We start from the raw sequence: 15,494 nt of genomic DNA on the forward strand, positions 1-15,494 counted from the left end.
CTTACTCAAGTGCACTTAAAACGTTTTGTGTGCAGAACTTTCTTACCTGTCACAAACAGGGTGTGTTCTTATGCCTTGTTTTCAGTATTTTGATTGACAGTGCTCTATGAAAGTGCCTCAGAGCCACTCAGAAAAGGTCAGTGTTTGAACCCTTTGCAGAGGCTGTACTAGGGAGCAAGTGCACTCTGATGCATGGTGGTAGAGGACACATGTACCTGCCTCAGACCACGTGTGCTGTAAGGCAGGTGTGCTCCAGGGTGTGTGCCACAGCCATCCATGATCCAGAGAGCCTGGTCATCCTGGCTGGGCAAGCTGCTGATGGGGAGCATGGCTCTTTGTTTGCTGGAGTGCAGCCATCTCTTCTAAAGGTGGCTGGACTGTGCAAATAAAAAGAATCCTGCTGGAAACCATCCCAGTTTACTGTTGGGATGGAAATTGGGTTTCATACCTCAGGTCAGATAGAGTGAGCTGCAGCCTTTCCCTTGTTGTTTGTGTATCAACTTCACAGCACGTTCTATGCTTTGTTTGTTTAATTTCATAAAAAACCATATTTAATGCATCTGTGTAATACTGTTAAAATCAGTTATATTTAAAACTAAAAACTAAAGATTTTTGTAAGAATCAAATATCAATTTATACCACCTGAGGAATATTAATCAATGTGTAATACCATGAAGTCGGTCTTCTTAGCAACTCCTTAGTAAAAGAAATAGTAATCAGATACATTTTAAAAATGAAAAAGTTGTATTTGCAACCAAACATTTTTGCTGCTTCATTTTTAAAGCAAATGGATGGAATCCTCATAGGTGATCAGGTAGGATGGTAGAAATCCTGAGAAGGAACAATTATGAAGAGGAAGAAAGTTTGTAAATTACATGTATTTCTACTATGGAAAAGATTTTCCCCTATCACCCTTCAGCATAAGACAAGTACTTAACAAAAGTAATGATTTTTTTGGATGCATCAGAAAATCTCTAGCTTTGCTTAATGTAAACTAGAGTAAAGATGCCTAGTAAAAGTAGTGCTTTGTCTTTCAGAGTATATTCACAGTTAATGGTTCAAAATTTCAAGTATGTAGATTCTTTCTGCCAAGAGGTATGAAATGTGACTAATTATGACTAAAAAATAAATCACTAATAAATGTGACTAATTAATCAATGTTATGTGACTAATTAGAAATTTTGTGTAACTTAGAAGAGGGGGAAAATTGAAACAAATACAAAGATATTACTTGTATTTTTCAATTACAAATAAAGTGCATCTGTACTTCTAGTATGTGGTAGGCCAGTAAATTCAAGACAGAGACATTTGAAAACAAAAAAGTAAGGAAGCACTAGCAACTTGAAATTCATGGTCACTGTTTAAGAATTTTAGAGTAAGCCTGTGTTATGAAGGATCTGTTAGATTCTGTTTTGCAGATGTTACTGATACTGTGTCCCTCAATGTTCTAACAGATAAAGCTCCACTTGACTTACTGAAAAGCTTGGGGCCATCTAATATTGAGGTAGAACTGCGGGGTTTGGCCCCTGAAGGGGGTGGCTCAATGGAAGTGATGCTGAGCTTTCTCAGAATGATTGGAATGATGCTGAACAAGAAGTACAACTTCGAACTCGCTCAGGCGTACCTGGCACTATTTTTAAAGGTAACAATTTTCTTATAAAATTTATGTTAGTTGTATTTAAAATAATGGTTATGCAGTAAAAAAGTATAAATTGTCTTCTTGAATTATCTGAAGGGATTTTTTGTTGAGAATGCTTTAAAATGTCTAACTAAATGCATTGGATGGTTTGGCAACTCATTTCATGACCGTCAAGAAAAACTTGCAAAACAAAAGATGTTGTGAAGAGGACCCTGCCAGACAGGTTTTGTTCTACTATTCCTTACTTAGAACTGGTTCTATTTTTTTGTAACATGCCTAACTTCTAAGTGGTTGTTAATTGTTAAACTAAGGTATGTCTTAAACAAGCAAAGATACTCAATGGTTGGGAAGTAAATTAGATATTTTGATGGATTTATCACTAGACATTGCAAGCCTAACCTACTTTCTATGTCAGTGGGCTGCCTTTCTTGTGTTACCTGTTGAGTATGGCAGAGCTAATGAATTCCTGCCAGGGCATGTGTAAGTTAAAAAGTTATTCTACTGAATAATGGTAACAGTTACTCTAGAGACAAAAAGTGGCCTGCAGAAGATTGACACCCTTCTGATGTACAAGTGCTTAAGATGCTCTGATTTATGAAATCATGTGAAAGCAATTAATAACAGTTTACTTGGAAAACATTGTTAAAATTCTCTGGGTAGCCTGTTCCAGTGCTTCACCACATTCACAGTAAAGAATTTTGTCTAATATCCAGATTGAACCTACTGTCTTACAGACTAAAGCTCAATATCAAGGCTCCTAGACTTAAATTGTAGCCTGGAAAATAAATATTGCATCTATTAAGCAGTAATAGTTGCTGCAAGGTCAGAAGGTTTCTCTTCCTTCTGCTCTAACAAGGTTGCTGTTTGTCACATAAGCAGACCTCATCCACCTCTACCACTGTAGTGTGTCCTGGCATCATTCTTCTTGTTGTGTGCAACATGGATAATTAAAATGATAATCCTGATTGACCTTAGCACATCTGTCTAGCCTTTCTAGCCTAAAGAGGAATTTGTGATGCAGGTCAGAAAGTGGAGAAAGTTACCCTCTAGGGAAGTGTGTGATGAGAATAGGTTCAGCAACCTTGCCAGAAGAGGATCTAATAAAAATATCATGTATTTAAGACATTTTGTTGCCTTATCCCATCTAGTACATGAAAAATGGCTTGTAAAGGCTAGCAAAAAGGAGGCAGTATTAAATAGTGGAAATTAATTGAAGGAAAAGTGTCTTTTTCTTATTTGGGACATTTCCTGAAAGCAAAGTGTTGGAATTGAATGGGGGAAAATGTATTTTAAATTTTTTATCTGTATTTGTTTCACTAACTTCTTGTTTTCATTTTCAGTTACATCTTAAGATTCTCTCATCAGAGCCAAAACTCTTGGAAGAATTATCCAAATTGTCAGTGCAACTTGGGGAAACTTGGATTCACTTGAGGGCACTCTTCAATCAGAGCCTGTGTATTTTAACATATATGAAAAGTGCTTTGCTGTAAAATACTTCAGGGTTTTGTCTGCATAAGATTTCCCTCAGAGTAATAGTATAATTTAACCAAAAATACCGAATTCCAAAAATCATACTGGGTCTTGGATCATAGAATCATTAAGGTTGGAAAAGACCTCCAAGACATCAAGACAGCCTTCTAATAGCTACCACCCTGTCCCCTAAGCCATATCACTAAGTGCCAGACTGTCTGGTTTGGTTTTTTTAATACTTCCAGGGATAGTGATTCCACCATCCTATTCCAGTGCTTCTTCTGGTGCTGTATTTTATACATCTACATATGGCAGATATTTTAAAACATGCAGAACTGCCCCTATTTTTGTTCACTTCAGTTGGAGAAAAGATTTCTGTGTGCAGCTAAAGTATTTGTTGTGTTGGTCTGTTCTGTCAATGGACAGACATTTGGATTCAAGGCCCTGAGCAACCTGGCCTTGTGGAAGGTGCCCCTGCCCATGGCAGGGGATTGAAAGTACATGATCTTTCAAGTTCCTTCCAACCCAAGCCTTTCAATGATTCTCTGATTCTATGGCTACATAAAATGTAGTTCACAATGAAGAAATGACTCGTGGGGAAAAAGAGTAGTGGGGATGCTAACTTCTGTGCAGGAGACCAAAAACTGTATTGTTCTTAATAAAGTCATTGTTGATGCAAAAATAAAACAAAAAGTCTTTTGTTTTAATTGTTAACACTTTATTAACATTAGTTTAAAGCAAATTAATCCAAAAATTGTGTTCCTCTGCAATTAGAGCACTTTTCTTATGATGTTTGTAAAATCAGTTGTCTTCCCTCTTTTGCTGACATCTGTTTCTGAAGGCGAAGATTTCCAGCTGCACTAAAAATGATTGAATGTCACAGCACAGCTGGTCTGTAGCTGGTTATATAAATTTAGCAATAAATACAAAACTTAATTTGGCTTGCCTAGTTCATTCTAGAAAAGGAATAAACAAGTCCTCGGGTGAACAACGATAGGATGGATTTGAACTCAAAGCGGGCACCCCAGCCAATCCCATTCCATCCTGAATGCAGACATAACATTAGCCGAGGAGCTGGGCAGTGCAAAGACCCCAGCCACTCAAATTGTCCAAGTGCAGGCATTGTGAACCCCCTCTAAAAGGCTCTGAACAATAAACCCTGCTATTTGTCACACAACCATCAGTGATTTCTGTTGGACCTTGTGTAGGAGACGCTTTCTGGGGACGGTCAGAGACACGACAAAGATCTCTATAATCGAGTTAGGTGTTAGAAGTTTATTTCAGGGTGTGGGATAGAGAGAGAAAGCCTGCTGTGAGCCAGCAGATAGAGCTCAAAGTGGGCTCAGGGAGAACAATACAAAAGAGGGTAAGATACGAATACATGAGTTTAAGACTTAAGATTTCTATGAAAGAGAGTAACAGAACAGAAGTGAGAGAGCTGGGGAAAAAGAGATAAAGAAGAGCAGGAAAGAGCAGCAAGAGAACGTAGTAAGAGAAACAAGAGAAAACAAAAGAACTAAGAGTTAAGAGAGACCAAGAGAGACCAAGAGAGCGAACTCTCTTTTACAATTACTTATATAATCTATACATACGAATATTCTATTCTTTCACTGACCAATCTTTCTAAGTATACTAATACAGTAACATTTGTGTGCAACCTATAGAAATCGCTATTTTTGCATATTTTTCGTTATCTCAGGGTCCTTCAGACCTTTCCTTATAAGGCTGGGATGAGGGGTCTCAGCTTGGTTTTATTGCAGGAAAGAATGTGTTCTGGCATACCAGCCCGGTTTCTTTGAATTATTCAAACCGTGCTTTCATTTGTATTTCTTCCTTAGCCTTTCTGGCTACAAAGTCATATTTATAATTTCTTTCTAATTCTACCTTCCCAACAACCTGGCTCCAGCCTAGGACTGTGACATAAGAATTGAACTTCAGAAGAATCCTAAAAAGCCAAGTACCAAACTAAACAAACAAAAACAGTGTTTTGTGAGGCAGTTTCATATAGAAATTGTTTCTTTTCTTAAGGAGGAAAGATTACTGGAAATAAAGCTGTGTTTTGAGGAATTTTAAATTAAATCAGATGGGATTTTTTACAAATTGAGATTTAGGTTTCAAACCATAAGGTTTGGGCATTGTCTGGGACCTCATGAGTGAAATTAACTTTGCTGTTTGAGAGTATTTCCTCCCAGCAGAAGAATCTCCTGAACAAGGCTTTTGCTCTATTTCACATGCTCAAGCTACTTAACACAAACCAACAGAGTAATTAATAGAGATACGTGCAACTTCAATGAGTGAACTTAAAAGATGATTCATTGCATTTGATAGAAGACTGAAGCAATAATGAGGGTCAGTTGTACTGTATAGCTGGTTGTTTTCTTTAATGCCATCACATTGTAGAATCCCTTTTAGTCGTGTACTGGAACAAATTATCTGCTGCCATACAACAGCAGAAGGGATTGGGTTGAAAGGGACCATAAAGATCATCCACTTGCAACCCCCTGCTATGGGCAGGAACACTTTTCACTAGACCAGCTGGCTCAGGGCCCCTTCTAACCTGACTGGACACTTCCAGGGATGGGGCATCCGCAGCTTCTCCTGGTAACCTCTTACGGTATCTCACCATTGTCACAGGGAAGAATTTCCTGTTAATATCCAATCTGAACCTACTGTCCTTGAGTCTAAAGCCATCATGTACACATGAGGTTTCTTATGAAGTTTGCTACTGAGATTCAAGAAAATCCTTTGTACCACAGAATTATTAATTTCTAGTGATAAGGTTTTTGACAACCCATTGCTCCCAATTTATTGGATTGATCTGAAGTTGTCCAAAATCCCTTAAATGTCAGTGTAATATATAATGAACCTCTCAGCTTGCAGGCATTACTGTAACTCCTTTAGAAGATCTTACAGAATAATTTATTGAAAAAAAGACAAAATGTTCAAAGGTTAATAAGGCAGTATTTGCAGACCTGCCTCAGTGGAAGAAGGAAGAGTGGATAAAGAGCTTTCATCTTGGATCAGAGGAAAGGTCTGCCAAGCCCACTATTCTGTCTCCAGCTGGAGGAAGAGATGTATTATAGCAGCCTGGTTGTGTCTGAAGTGATCCTTTCTCAAGCATATCACAGCACCTTTCAGCAGACAGCAATTACATACTCTCTGGCCCAGCTGACAGTTGTGTTTAATGTTCTGTGACAGACCTTTTGTTCTCTGTGACTTCATCTAATCTCTTTTAGAACCCATTTATCCTTCGCAACATCCTGTAGTAATGGGGCCTACAATTTAATTAACAAGAATAATGTATTTCTGTTTATATACTCCAGACCTGCTATCTTCTAATGTTGTATGCCCCTCCTTGAATGTGAGAAATATCAGTTGTGCTCTAGTCTTCATGCTTCACTGATTTTGCCTTAGAGCAGTGGTGAAAGGGTTTCTCTTCATGAAAGACATACTTTATTTTGCTGAGTGCACGTCTGCTTTTCCACTGACATCTCTTAGGGGGTTGGGTGTCTCCTTTTTGTTCTGTCTCACCTGTGGAATTTTTGCCCATTAGTGGCAAGATCTGCTGGTACTTGTTGGGTGGTTGAGAAACATGAAGAGTTCGGCTGGGCCCAGTGGGGAAGAGGGGCAGGAAAGAGCAGGGGGGCAGGTGGGGGCTGGCTGGTTTCTTCAGCTTCAGAGCAGAAAACTCGCTGGGAGTTGTTGTGGTTTGGGGAAGGGAATTCACCATCACCCAGATGGAGCTGCTGCTGCTTCTTCTTCTTTCTTTCTTTCTTTGTATGTGGGCCTCGCACCCCCTGTCCTGCCGGGACGTGTGGCAGTGCCAGGCACCACCACAAAGCTGCTGATCCACCTCAGCCACCGGCCCAGGATCTCAGCTCATCCCCTGCTGTTCCAGCCGACTGTTCCTCGGAGCCCTGCAGGAGCACCGGGACTGACTGCCCGAGGGGTTTGTGAAACAAAGCCTCTCTTCCATTCCTTCCCGTCTCAGCCGAGAAAGCTGTCACGGGGTCCCTGTTTCTGTTTTCTTGTTATTGCTGTAGTTATTGTTGTTTTTTGCCTGGTTATACTAGTAAAGAACTGTTATTCCTATCCCCAGATCTCTGCCTGAGAGCCCCTTGATTTCAAATTTATAGTAATTCAGAGGGAGGGGTCTAAATTTTCATTTTGTGGGAGGCTCTTCCCTACCAAACACCTGTCTTCCAAACGTAGACAACATCCAAGAACCCTTTCTGGGCACAGATGTTTAAATCTGTATGTACAAGATTTGTCTACAAAACTTTTAAGGATTGTAGAGTAGGGGTTTTTCCCCTTCTGTTTTCATGGTCGGCTTGAAGTTATAAGAAAAAGCTCTGCCAAACAGGCTGTGTTTTTCTTAAAACAGAAACATCAGAGTAATTTTTGTGAACAATGTATGTATAACAGAGTTGATATGATGTTTGCAGTCTGTATGACCTAATTAAATGTGTTTAATGCAGTTTGTTATATCATACACATAAATGTTTTAAGTCCACCTGGAACATTCAATAACTTCCCTGAGAATATAGTATTTAGATGGGTGTGATAGCTCACCTTCTTTATTCTTATGTCTTTCTCAGCATTTCTACTCATCATTTCTATTTCAGGGGTGTTTTACTATTAGAAGAGCTGTAGAGTCTTCCACCAGTAGTTCTGATTGCTTCATGTTCTTGGCCTTTTATTTTGTCCTTTTTACCCCACATCAAAATGATGAACAACTGTCCATTAATAAAAAAATCTCTTCAGAAATAAAAAACTTTCCTCCAGCTAGTGGATGGAAGTAGATATTTCACCTGCTACTTTCTGTGTTATTCCTTCACCTGGACATCAAGGACAGTATTTTGTTGATTACAAGTGGTAGCACACATGAAACTGAATTTGATAATTTGGGCCTTGTGATGCCCATAGGAACTCTTTTAGCATGGTGTTTTTGTAATGGCATATGGAATATAGGATGTGGAAAAAATTCTAGATGAATGAAGGGCTATAGTTGCTAACTAGGTTTTCTTCCAAGCAGGGCAGCTACTGGGGATTTTACCATTCTTACACAATGCCAAGGCCATTTTAATCTAGCTCTGAGTAGCAGCTTGCTGTTAAAATTCTCCACGTTGTGTGTCACAGCACTCCTTCCAGCTTCCTCTCAAGCCTGTGCCTGCCTCTGTTCCTGTGCTTCCTCTTCACCATGATTTTCTCGGCTCTTTTTGTTCCTGAGTGCAGCTGCTGCTCTTAGCAACTGCTGCACACAGCAGTCCTGTCAAGTTAGGTCTCTGTACTTCCACTATTTTCTTTTGACTGTTATTTTTTCCAAACAGATTTGGTACTCATGGTTGTTTTGACATTAAGCCAGGTAGGAGGACCTTGCTACCTGAATTTGCTACTGAGAGGATTCAGATGCTGCACAGTGAACTTCGCTCTTCTCTGAACTGTAAGAAGCCTTCAGTCTTAGTGGTCTTTGCTTTTCCTTTTTCATTCAAATAAAAATAGAGGTATTATGAGGAGATGCATGCAAACATGAAGAGAGAGTAAAAGGGTAGCAGTGTTTACATTGACTACATTGTTCAGCAGTCAGTGTAGACCTCTCAGTTGAAGCTCTCCAGCATTTTGTACATTTCAAATTCAACTCTTACTTCTTCAAGAAAAATCTTAGAAAGATCTCATATCTGTGCAAGTTGTCATACTGCAAGTGTTAAAGTCCTTGTAGTAAGGAAACGGGAAGATACTCATTTGCATTCTGGGAGTTGGAAAAGGCAGGGTATTTGTTGGCATATTTGAACTCTGTTAATGAGCTGTGTTGAATGAGTTTAGTATTGTTTAATTATCACCATTATATAAGTAGTTTCCTGTGTTGTCTGTTGGCATCAGCTGATGTTTCTTGAGTACTGTACATCAATCTTCTCAGCACATCACCATTTGTATCTTTAGAAATATTTGTTTTATGAAAAGCTATCTTTCAATAAAAATAACTTACCATTTTAGGGATGAGGAATCCAATCAGTGTCTTATTTGACATCAGTGCAAGGATTGGCATCCTTTACTTGTTGATGTGTTTGCAGCACGTGTTAGAGGAGACCAAAATGCTGTCATTAAATGTCCTTAAGCCCTGTGCTTTTCTTTTTGTGAAGCAGTGATGAATTCAGGAAAACAAAATGAAAAATCAAGTAACTAAGATTTTTCTACCCTGGCTATTATATGTTCTACTCTATGATTCTGTGTTCCCCAGAAGGATTAAATGAGCTCTCTGATGCTTGTTGCACATCACAGAGCTTTGCTGTTTAGTAGCAGTCTCTGAAAAATGACTTTCCTCTGATGTGTGCACTGCTGGTTTGTGAAACGGTTTATGTGGCCAAGTGGAATTACATGCTGCTTCCCTGACTATCCAGTGTGCTAAAAGAAGTGCTGGCTCTATGACTGTTAGAGATTATGAGTGCTTTAAGGATCCTCAGACTGAAGGATCAGACAATCTTGGTGTTTTGCAGTTACCTGAAATCACTCATAGAATAAAGTAGAATGAAATACTTGTAGAATCCTCACTCAGTTTCTATTTCTGTAAAGACTATGGAAATAAAACTCACCTACTTAAGTCCAGAGGATTCTTTCACCCTTTCTTGTTAGCCTGTAGCCAAGCTGATAGTTGCATTACAGCTACACAGCTGATGATCTATCACTTACTGTCTCTCAAGTTTCCCAATGTTTGTCTCAGAATGAGACATTAATTTAGCAACTCATCCCATCCATTAGCACTCCAAACAGTCTTGGAGGGTTGTTCAGATTCAACAAATGGATTTTTAAAGTATAGCTCACTGGAAAACATAGCCATGACATTATTTTCTTATAACCAGTGATGTTCCTGCTGCTTCTAGAAATGTTCCATCTTTGTCATGGCTGGAACTGAAAAGTCACCAGCCTGTTGAAATGCAACGTGTCCCTTCTTGTCCTGTGGAGCAAGAGTTAAAAGCCAGGTAAATATGTTCTCAGAGTGTGTCAGGTTACATATTTTGTTGAACATCAGGTTTGAGCACACAGGGTTGTGCAGCTGGTTGTTCTTTACATTTGTGATTAACTTTTGTGTTTGCCCATTTCTTTGGGTTGATGAAAGGGTGAGGGATGACTGCCCAGTTCTCTTTGAAGAATTACTTTTCAACAGAATCAAGACAAATGTAAGCTATTTCAGCAGTGCTTACATCAATGCTTAATTGAGATGGTTTATTCATGGTGCTAGAGTAAACAGCACCATCTGTACAGAAATCCCTGCAGCTCCCTTTGTGTTGGTGGGTGAGGATGACAACCCACTGGTGCATATGGAAAGGGCAGAAATACTTGATATATTTTTATTTTTTTTTCTGCTTCAGTCTCCACAGGCAAAGCCTGCTTCCATTTTCAGTGTGTACCAGCATCCTCTCTGAGGGAGTAGCTAACAATGGGGGAGAAATGGGTTTGAAACTTCAGAGTGCAGAGCTCTGAATTCACCTTATAACCATGGGGCTGCAGAGGACTTGTGCACACATGCTGTCCAATGTGACAGCGTTGCCTACACTGCCTGTCACAGCACTGGCATCGACGAGGTCCCTGACAGCTGGGTTGAGGCTGTTGTGCCCATTTTTAATGGTGAAGTGGAGGATGCAGGGAACTCTTGGTTCATCAAACTTTCCTCATTCTCCAGAACAATCATGGAGCAGGTGCTGCATGTGCTTTTGGGATCCATCTTTCGTGCACAAAGGGAAAGATTATGAACAACTAGCAGAGAGTCATGAGGGCAATTCATGCTTGCCTCAGGTGTTTGCCTTCTAGATGGGTGCACAAAGGAAAAGCCATGAATTTAATGATAAATTTAGTGCAATTACAGCAATCTGTGATTACATTATCATAGTCTATCATGAAACATTCTAAATTGCTACTCTGAAAGTCAACAGACATGCATTCAGTTAATATTTTGCAAATTATGGTGCTTCTTCATGGCAGTCTATGTACCATGTACCTTATATACTGCGAGCTGACTTAAGCATCATATTGGTTCTGCAGCACAGAAGTGTGAATTACTTTTGCAGTTATCTGTTATAATCAGCATTACAGAAATTAATCTAGTCACATTCTAATTATGCCTAATGCATGATTATTTTGTTTAATATCCCATAGCAAAGAAGCTTAATAAATTAGATGCAGAATGTTGAATAATGCTAATGGCATTCAAGAGATTTGTACTGAGGTGCAGAAGAATTTGACTGGCAAATGAGTTGAAAATATTTCAAGTGAATGGCCGATAAAAAATTATTATAAAATTGGTGTGTGCCACAATACTCTTGGCTGGTTTATAAGTTCTTGCCTTTTATCCATGGAGGCTTCAATTTTGTGTATCACCACTGTATCATGTCTCCTGCTGCAGCTATAGATCTTCTTTTTACAATAGCTTCCTCAGCCTGATTATTTCATAACCATTTGGTAACACAATATGTGCTTGAGCAAAGACTCTTCCTGGGGTACTGTTGTAGTATGTTTTCTTTTTAAAAGGTTGAATTTTCCTTTACAACGGTTTGTTCTGTTTCCCCCCCTGCTTTGTTGGTTTGGCCCAAGTTGTACCCTCCCTCCTAGCTATCCATCTTCCCAGACACCTGCCCCTTGTTCCCGAATGTTCCCTGTTCCCCCGCCCATTAAGTTGTCAATCCTCCCTTGTGCCAACCCCCTGCCTGGACCGCCCCGTTTGGAATTCCCCTATTCCTCCGAGCCCCATTGGACCATGTGCCCCACTCTCCTCCCCTTGTGTTCTCCATTGGTTTATGTATTATGTAACCCCGCCTTCTGCTCCTCCCCTAAGTCCTCCCTGTTGGTTAGAATTTTGTACCCTCCCCTTGAATCTCCCTTGTATTTAAGTCCCTGCACACTCTGGTTGTCTTCTGTCCCTGGACCCCCTGAGAAATAAAAGTAGTTTGGAAACCATACAAAAGACCCTTCCCTGGTTGTCATCCTGATCCTGGACACTTGCCAGCCTGTGCCACAGAGAGCAGATTTGCCACTGCAGAGCTGAGCAGTCCTGCTCTACCACCACTCGTACTATTTAGAGTCCGACTGGCCACACAGGTGAGGGCTGGCCAGCAAACTTCCTCCAGCACCACATCAAGGTACAAGGCACTTACTCTGGGAATGGTGAGAGGTCCAAGAAACACTGTGAAAAGAGACTGCAAAAACACCTAGCCAGCTGAGAAAGAGGTTTAAAGTGCAGTTTTCTTAGTGTGAACATTCTAGAAATATATTTCTAGAACAAGACACTGCTGCTTAGGCTTGGAGACAAGAAGACAGCACAGAAACAGACTGTGATGCATCTTCAGGAACTGGGTGCTTACTGCAATTAAATCTAATTTCTCAGGAAAATTGCATGAAGTGATTTAAAGAATCTGTGCAATCAGAAGTAGGAAAGGTTGTCTGTCCTCAGGAAGAGAATGGGCACCAGTACAGTGGTACTTGACCCAGGAGAGAATGTTCTCTCTAGAGATGCTGTCCCTGTTGCAGCATCTCTCTCAATAATTAATGAAAAATTGCCTGAATATCACAGGAGTTGAAAAAAAAAAAAAAAAACCTGCTTGGAGGAGAAAAGTAAAAAACATCATTTTGCACAAGAGGGCCCTGCAGGGAAGCAAGGGTCTAATTGCTGAAAGCTGAAAGCTGAAATGAGTAGAGACAAACATTCACATTTCTCCTCTTTCCATTTTAGCTGTGGGAGCATTGTGGCTGTGCTGTAGAAACACCCTTTGCCCTTAGAGCGAATTGCCTGCAAGATGTTACCTTTATGCCTAAGATTATTCCTAAGGCACTTCTGCTTAGACAGTCACAGGTTCCAAAAGTGGCCCCAAGTGGCTAATGTTAAACATTGAGAATATCACATGCAAGTTGCAATCCTGGCCACCTTTGCAGGACCAAACAGAATGATTTCCTCATAAACCCAGGAGGAAGGCCCAAATCTGTAATTCTGCCTTTCTGATTATATAAACTGGGATTCAAGTCTGTCTATTGTGATTGCCAGTGTTGAGATCTTAAAGGGCAACAGAAAGAAATTATGTAGTGGAAAAATACAAAGATACTGGCAAAGTACTAACTTGGTAAGTGGAAAATGTACTGATTTTTTCTCAACAGAATCCAATTAGTGAGATATACTGAGTGTTTCTAGGGGTTGTCAAGACCTGAACAGATTTGTCTTTCTAAACAGAAGGTTGAGGTACAAATTATTTTTGCATTAAAGTATCCATTTCTGTGAGCTTGGGCAATTTTTAAACCTAATTTATAACTGTTTAATAATCTACTTTGTAAAGAAAGTACTGAAATTGTCAAAATGAAAGGAAAAACATCAGAGAACTATTAGGAATGAAATAATGACATAAATTTTAATCCTATGGGATAATGATGCTGAAAATGTTATGGACTAATGTTTTACCATGGCTTTCCATGTTAGATTCTCTACTTCATGCATATGAGAATGTTTTTTAACTGAGCCCAGTACCTGGTGTTTAAAGAATAACTCTTGATTATATCATACATATGTAAATATGTATTTTGACATAACTGAGGAGGTGCTGTTCTTCATTGAATGCCTTTTCTTTTCAAGCTCTAAGGAAAAGCTTTGAAAATATAATAAATTTTTTCCAAGCAGAACCATAGAACAACTTAGATACTCATTCCTCAGCTTATTTATCGTCTTCATATGTTGGTGAAGGAAATCCTGGAGGCACAGATCATTATAGATGTTACCAATAATCTTGACATAACCCATCCTTATGACCCCACTCAGATAGATCTCAGATAGATAGATGGATGATAGATCTCAGATACAGAGATCTGATTATTACAGATAAACTGCCTTTACTATCCTTTCTGTCCCTACACACATCAACACTCAGTAGCCAGTGCCCCCATCAGCAGCAGTGCTGAACTTGCTCTCCTGTAGCTTCAATAAATCACACTCTTGGGGAATCTGGAGCATGCTGGTTCTTACAGATTGTGATCAGACCCAGAGCACTGCTCTGGGAACTGCAGTCTTTGTCCATCTGTGCTCAGACAAGTTCTTCTCTTGGACTAACCACACTGATGGTGCCTAAAGCGGCTGTAACCAGAAACAAAGCCCAGCCCCTCCCAGTTCCACTGACCTCTGAGAACCAGCTGGAGTGCAAGGACACTGATTACCTGCCCAGTTCCCAAACACAACACATACAGCTCCCATGCCAGTGGCTGGAATGAGAGCTGCCAAAGACACGGACACTGTTAATCAAAAAGTAAAGTGCAAGTGCCTACAATTGGCCAAGAACAAGAACAGCTCATTCTGCACCAAAATCCCAGCCTCAAAGGAAGTGTTCTGCTAAACTACTCCATTGTTCACAACTGTGACCAGGAAAATCAAAATTATATCAGAACCCTTTCCAGTACCAGAAAAGGCAAGAAATATTCAGCAAAGGCATCTTAGTTGGGTGGAAAAGTAAAAAATAAACAGGTCTTCACTGCCTAAAAAACAACAAAGGAATGAAAAAAGGAAATAATCTCAGTAGCTCTACTATCTAAAATAATTTCATACAGTCAGGGGATGCTGAAGGTCCCTCATGACCCTCAAGTTCTGACGGCCAAAGCTCCCCCAGCAACTCCTCATTGCACCTGTCCTCTATAGCCTTCCCCGGTGCCCTTGTCCTTCTCTGGACACGCTCCAGCCCCTCAATGACTTTCTGGTCAGAGGGGCCCAGGACTGGACACAGCACTCCAGCTGCGGCCGCGGCGCTGCCCAGCACAGGGGGATGCTCAGTGCCCTGCTCCTGCCGCCCCACTATTGCTCACACACGGCCAGCATGGCCCAGGCCTTCTTGGCCACCTGGGCCCAAGCTGGCTCACGTTCAGCTGCTGCTGTTGAGCGGCACCCCTGAGATAGACACTACAGCAGGATGGCACTCAGAGGCATCCCACTACCCCTCTATGCTCTGCACTGGAAAGGTGAGAAGGGCAGAAAACACCAGACTGGTGACTGCAGTGTCTATTGCTGTTTCACTCACTTGCTTCTGTAGAGTCTGAGGGAGGGGACAAAATTTCTCTCTGATGGTTTTCATTTCTTCCAGCAGCTTCTTCTCCTTTGCATTGAACCTAGCTTTGGTTTCATGCAGCCGGGCTTGCAGCTTTTCCTTGATGTTTTGTAAAAAACAAGAGAGTGGAAGTTTTGTGAATGGAGTGGCTGCCACTCTTTCACTCTCCTGGTTTTGTTGTTTGCCCTTCTGCCTATAGACATTCATCTTCTCTTGGATGTCTCTTATGTCTTCCTGTTGCCTCCTCTTCACTGCCACGATGGCACTCTGAGCTTCAGGCAGCTCTGCTTGTGGCTCTGCCTTGATGCTCTGTACACACAAAT

At 40.5% G+C, this 15,494-nt stretch overlaps 1 protein-coding gene across 1 annotated transcript in view; it reads left to right on the forward strand.

Moving 5' to 3' along the window:
• WDR36 (WD repeat domain 36) overlaps positions 1–4,045 on the forward strand; it is a 29,099-nt gene extending 25,054 nt beyond the window's left edge. Inside the window, exons 22-23 of the mRNA XM_015615173.3 lie at positions 1,455–1,642; positions 2,980–4,045. Of these exons, the coding sequence (XP_015470659.1) occupies positions 1,455–1,642; positions 2,980–3,129 (338 nt within the window). The 3' untranslated portion in view covers positions 3,130–4,045. The remainder of the gene's footprint in view (positions 1–1,454; positions 1,643–2,979) is intronic.
• Positions 4,046–15,494: the final 11,449 nt, after the last annotated feature.

This window comes from Parus major, chromosome Z (assembly GCF_001522545.3).
Source record: "Parus major isolate Abel chromosome Z, Parus_major1.1, whole genome shotgun sequence".
NCBI classification, from domain to species: Eukaryota; Metazoa; Chordata; class Aves; order Passeriformes; family Paridae; genus Parus; species Parus major.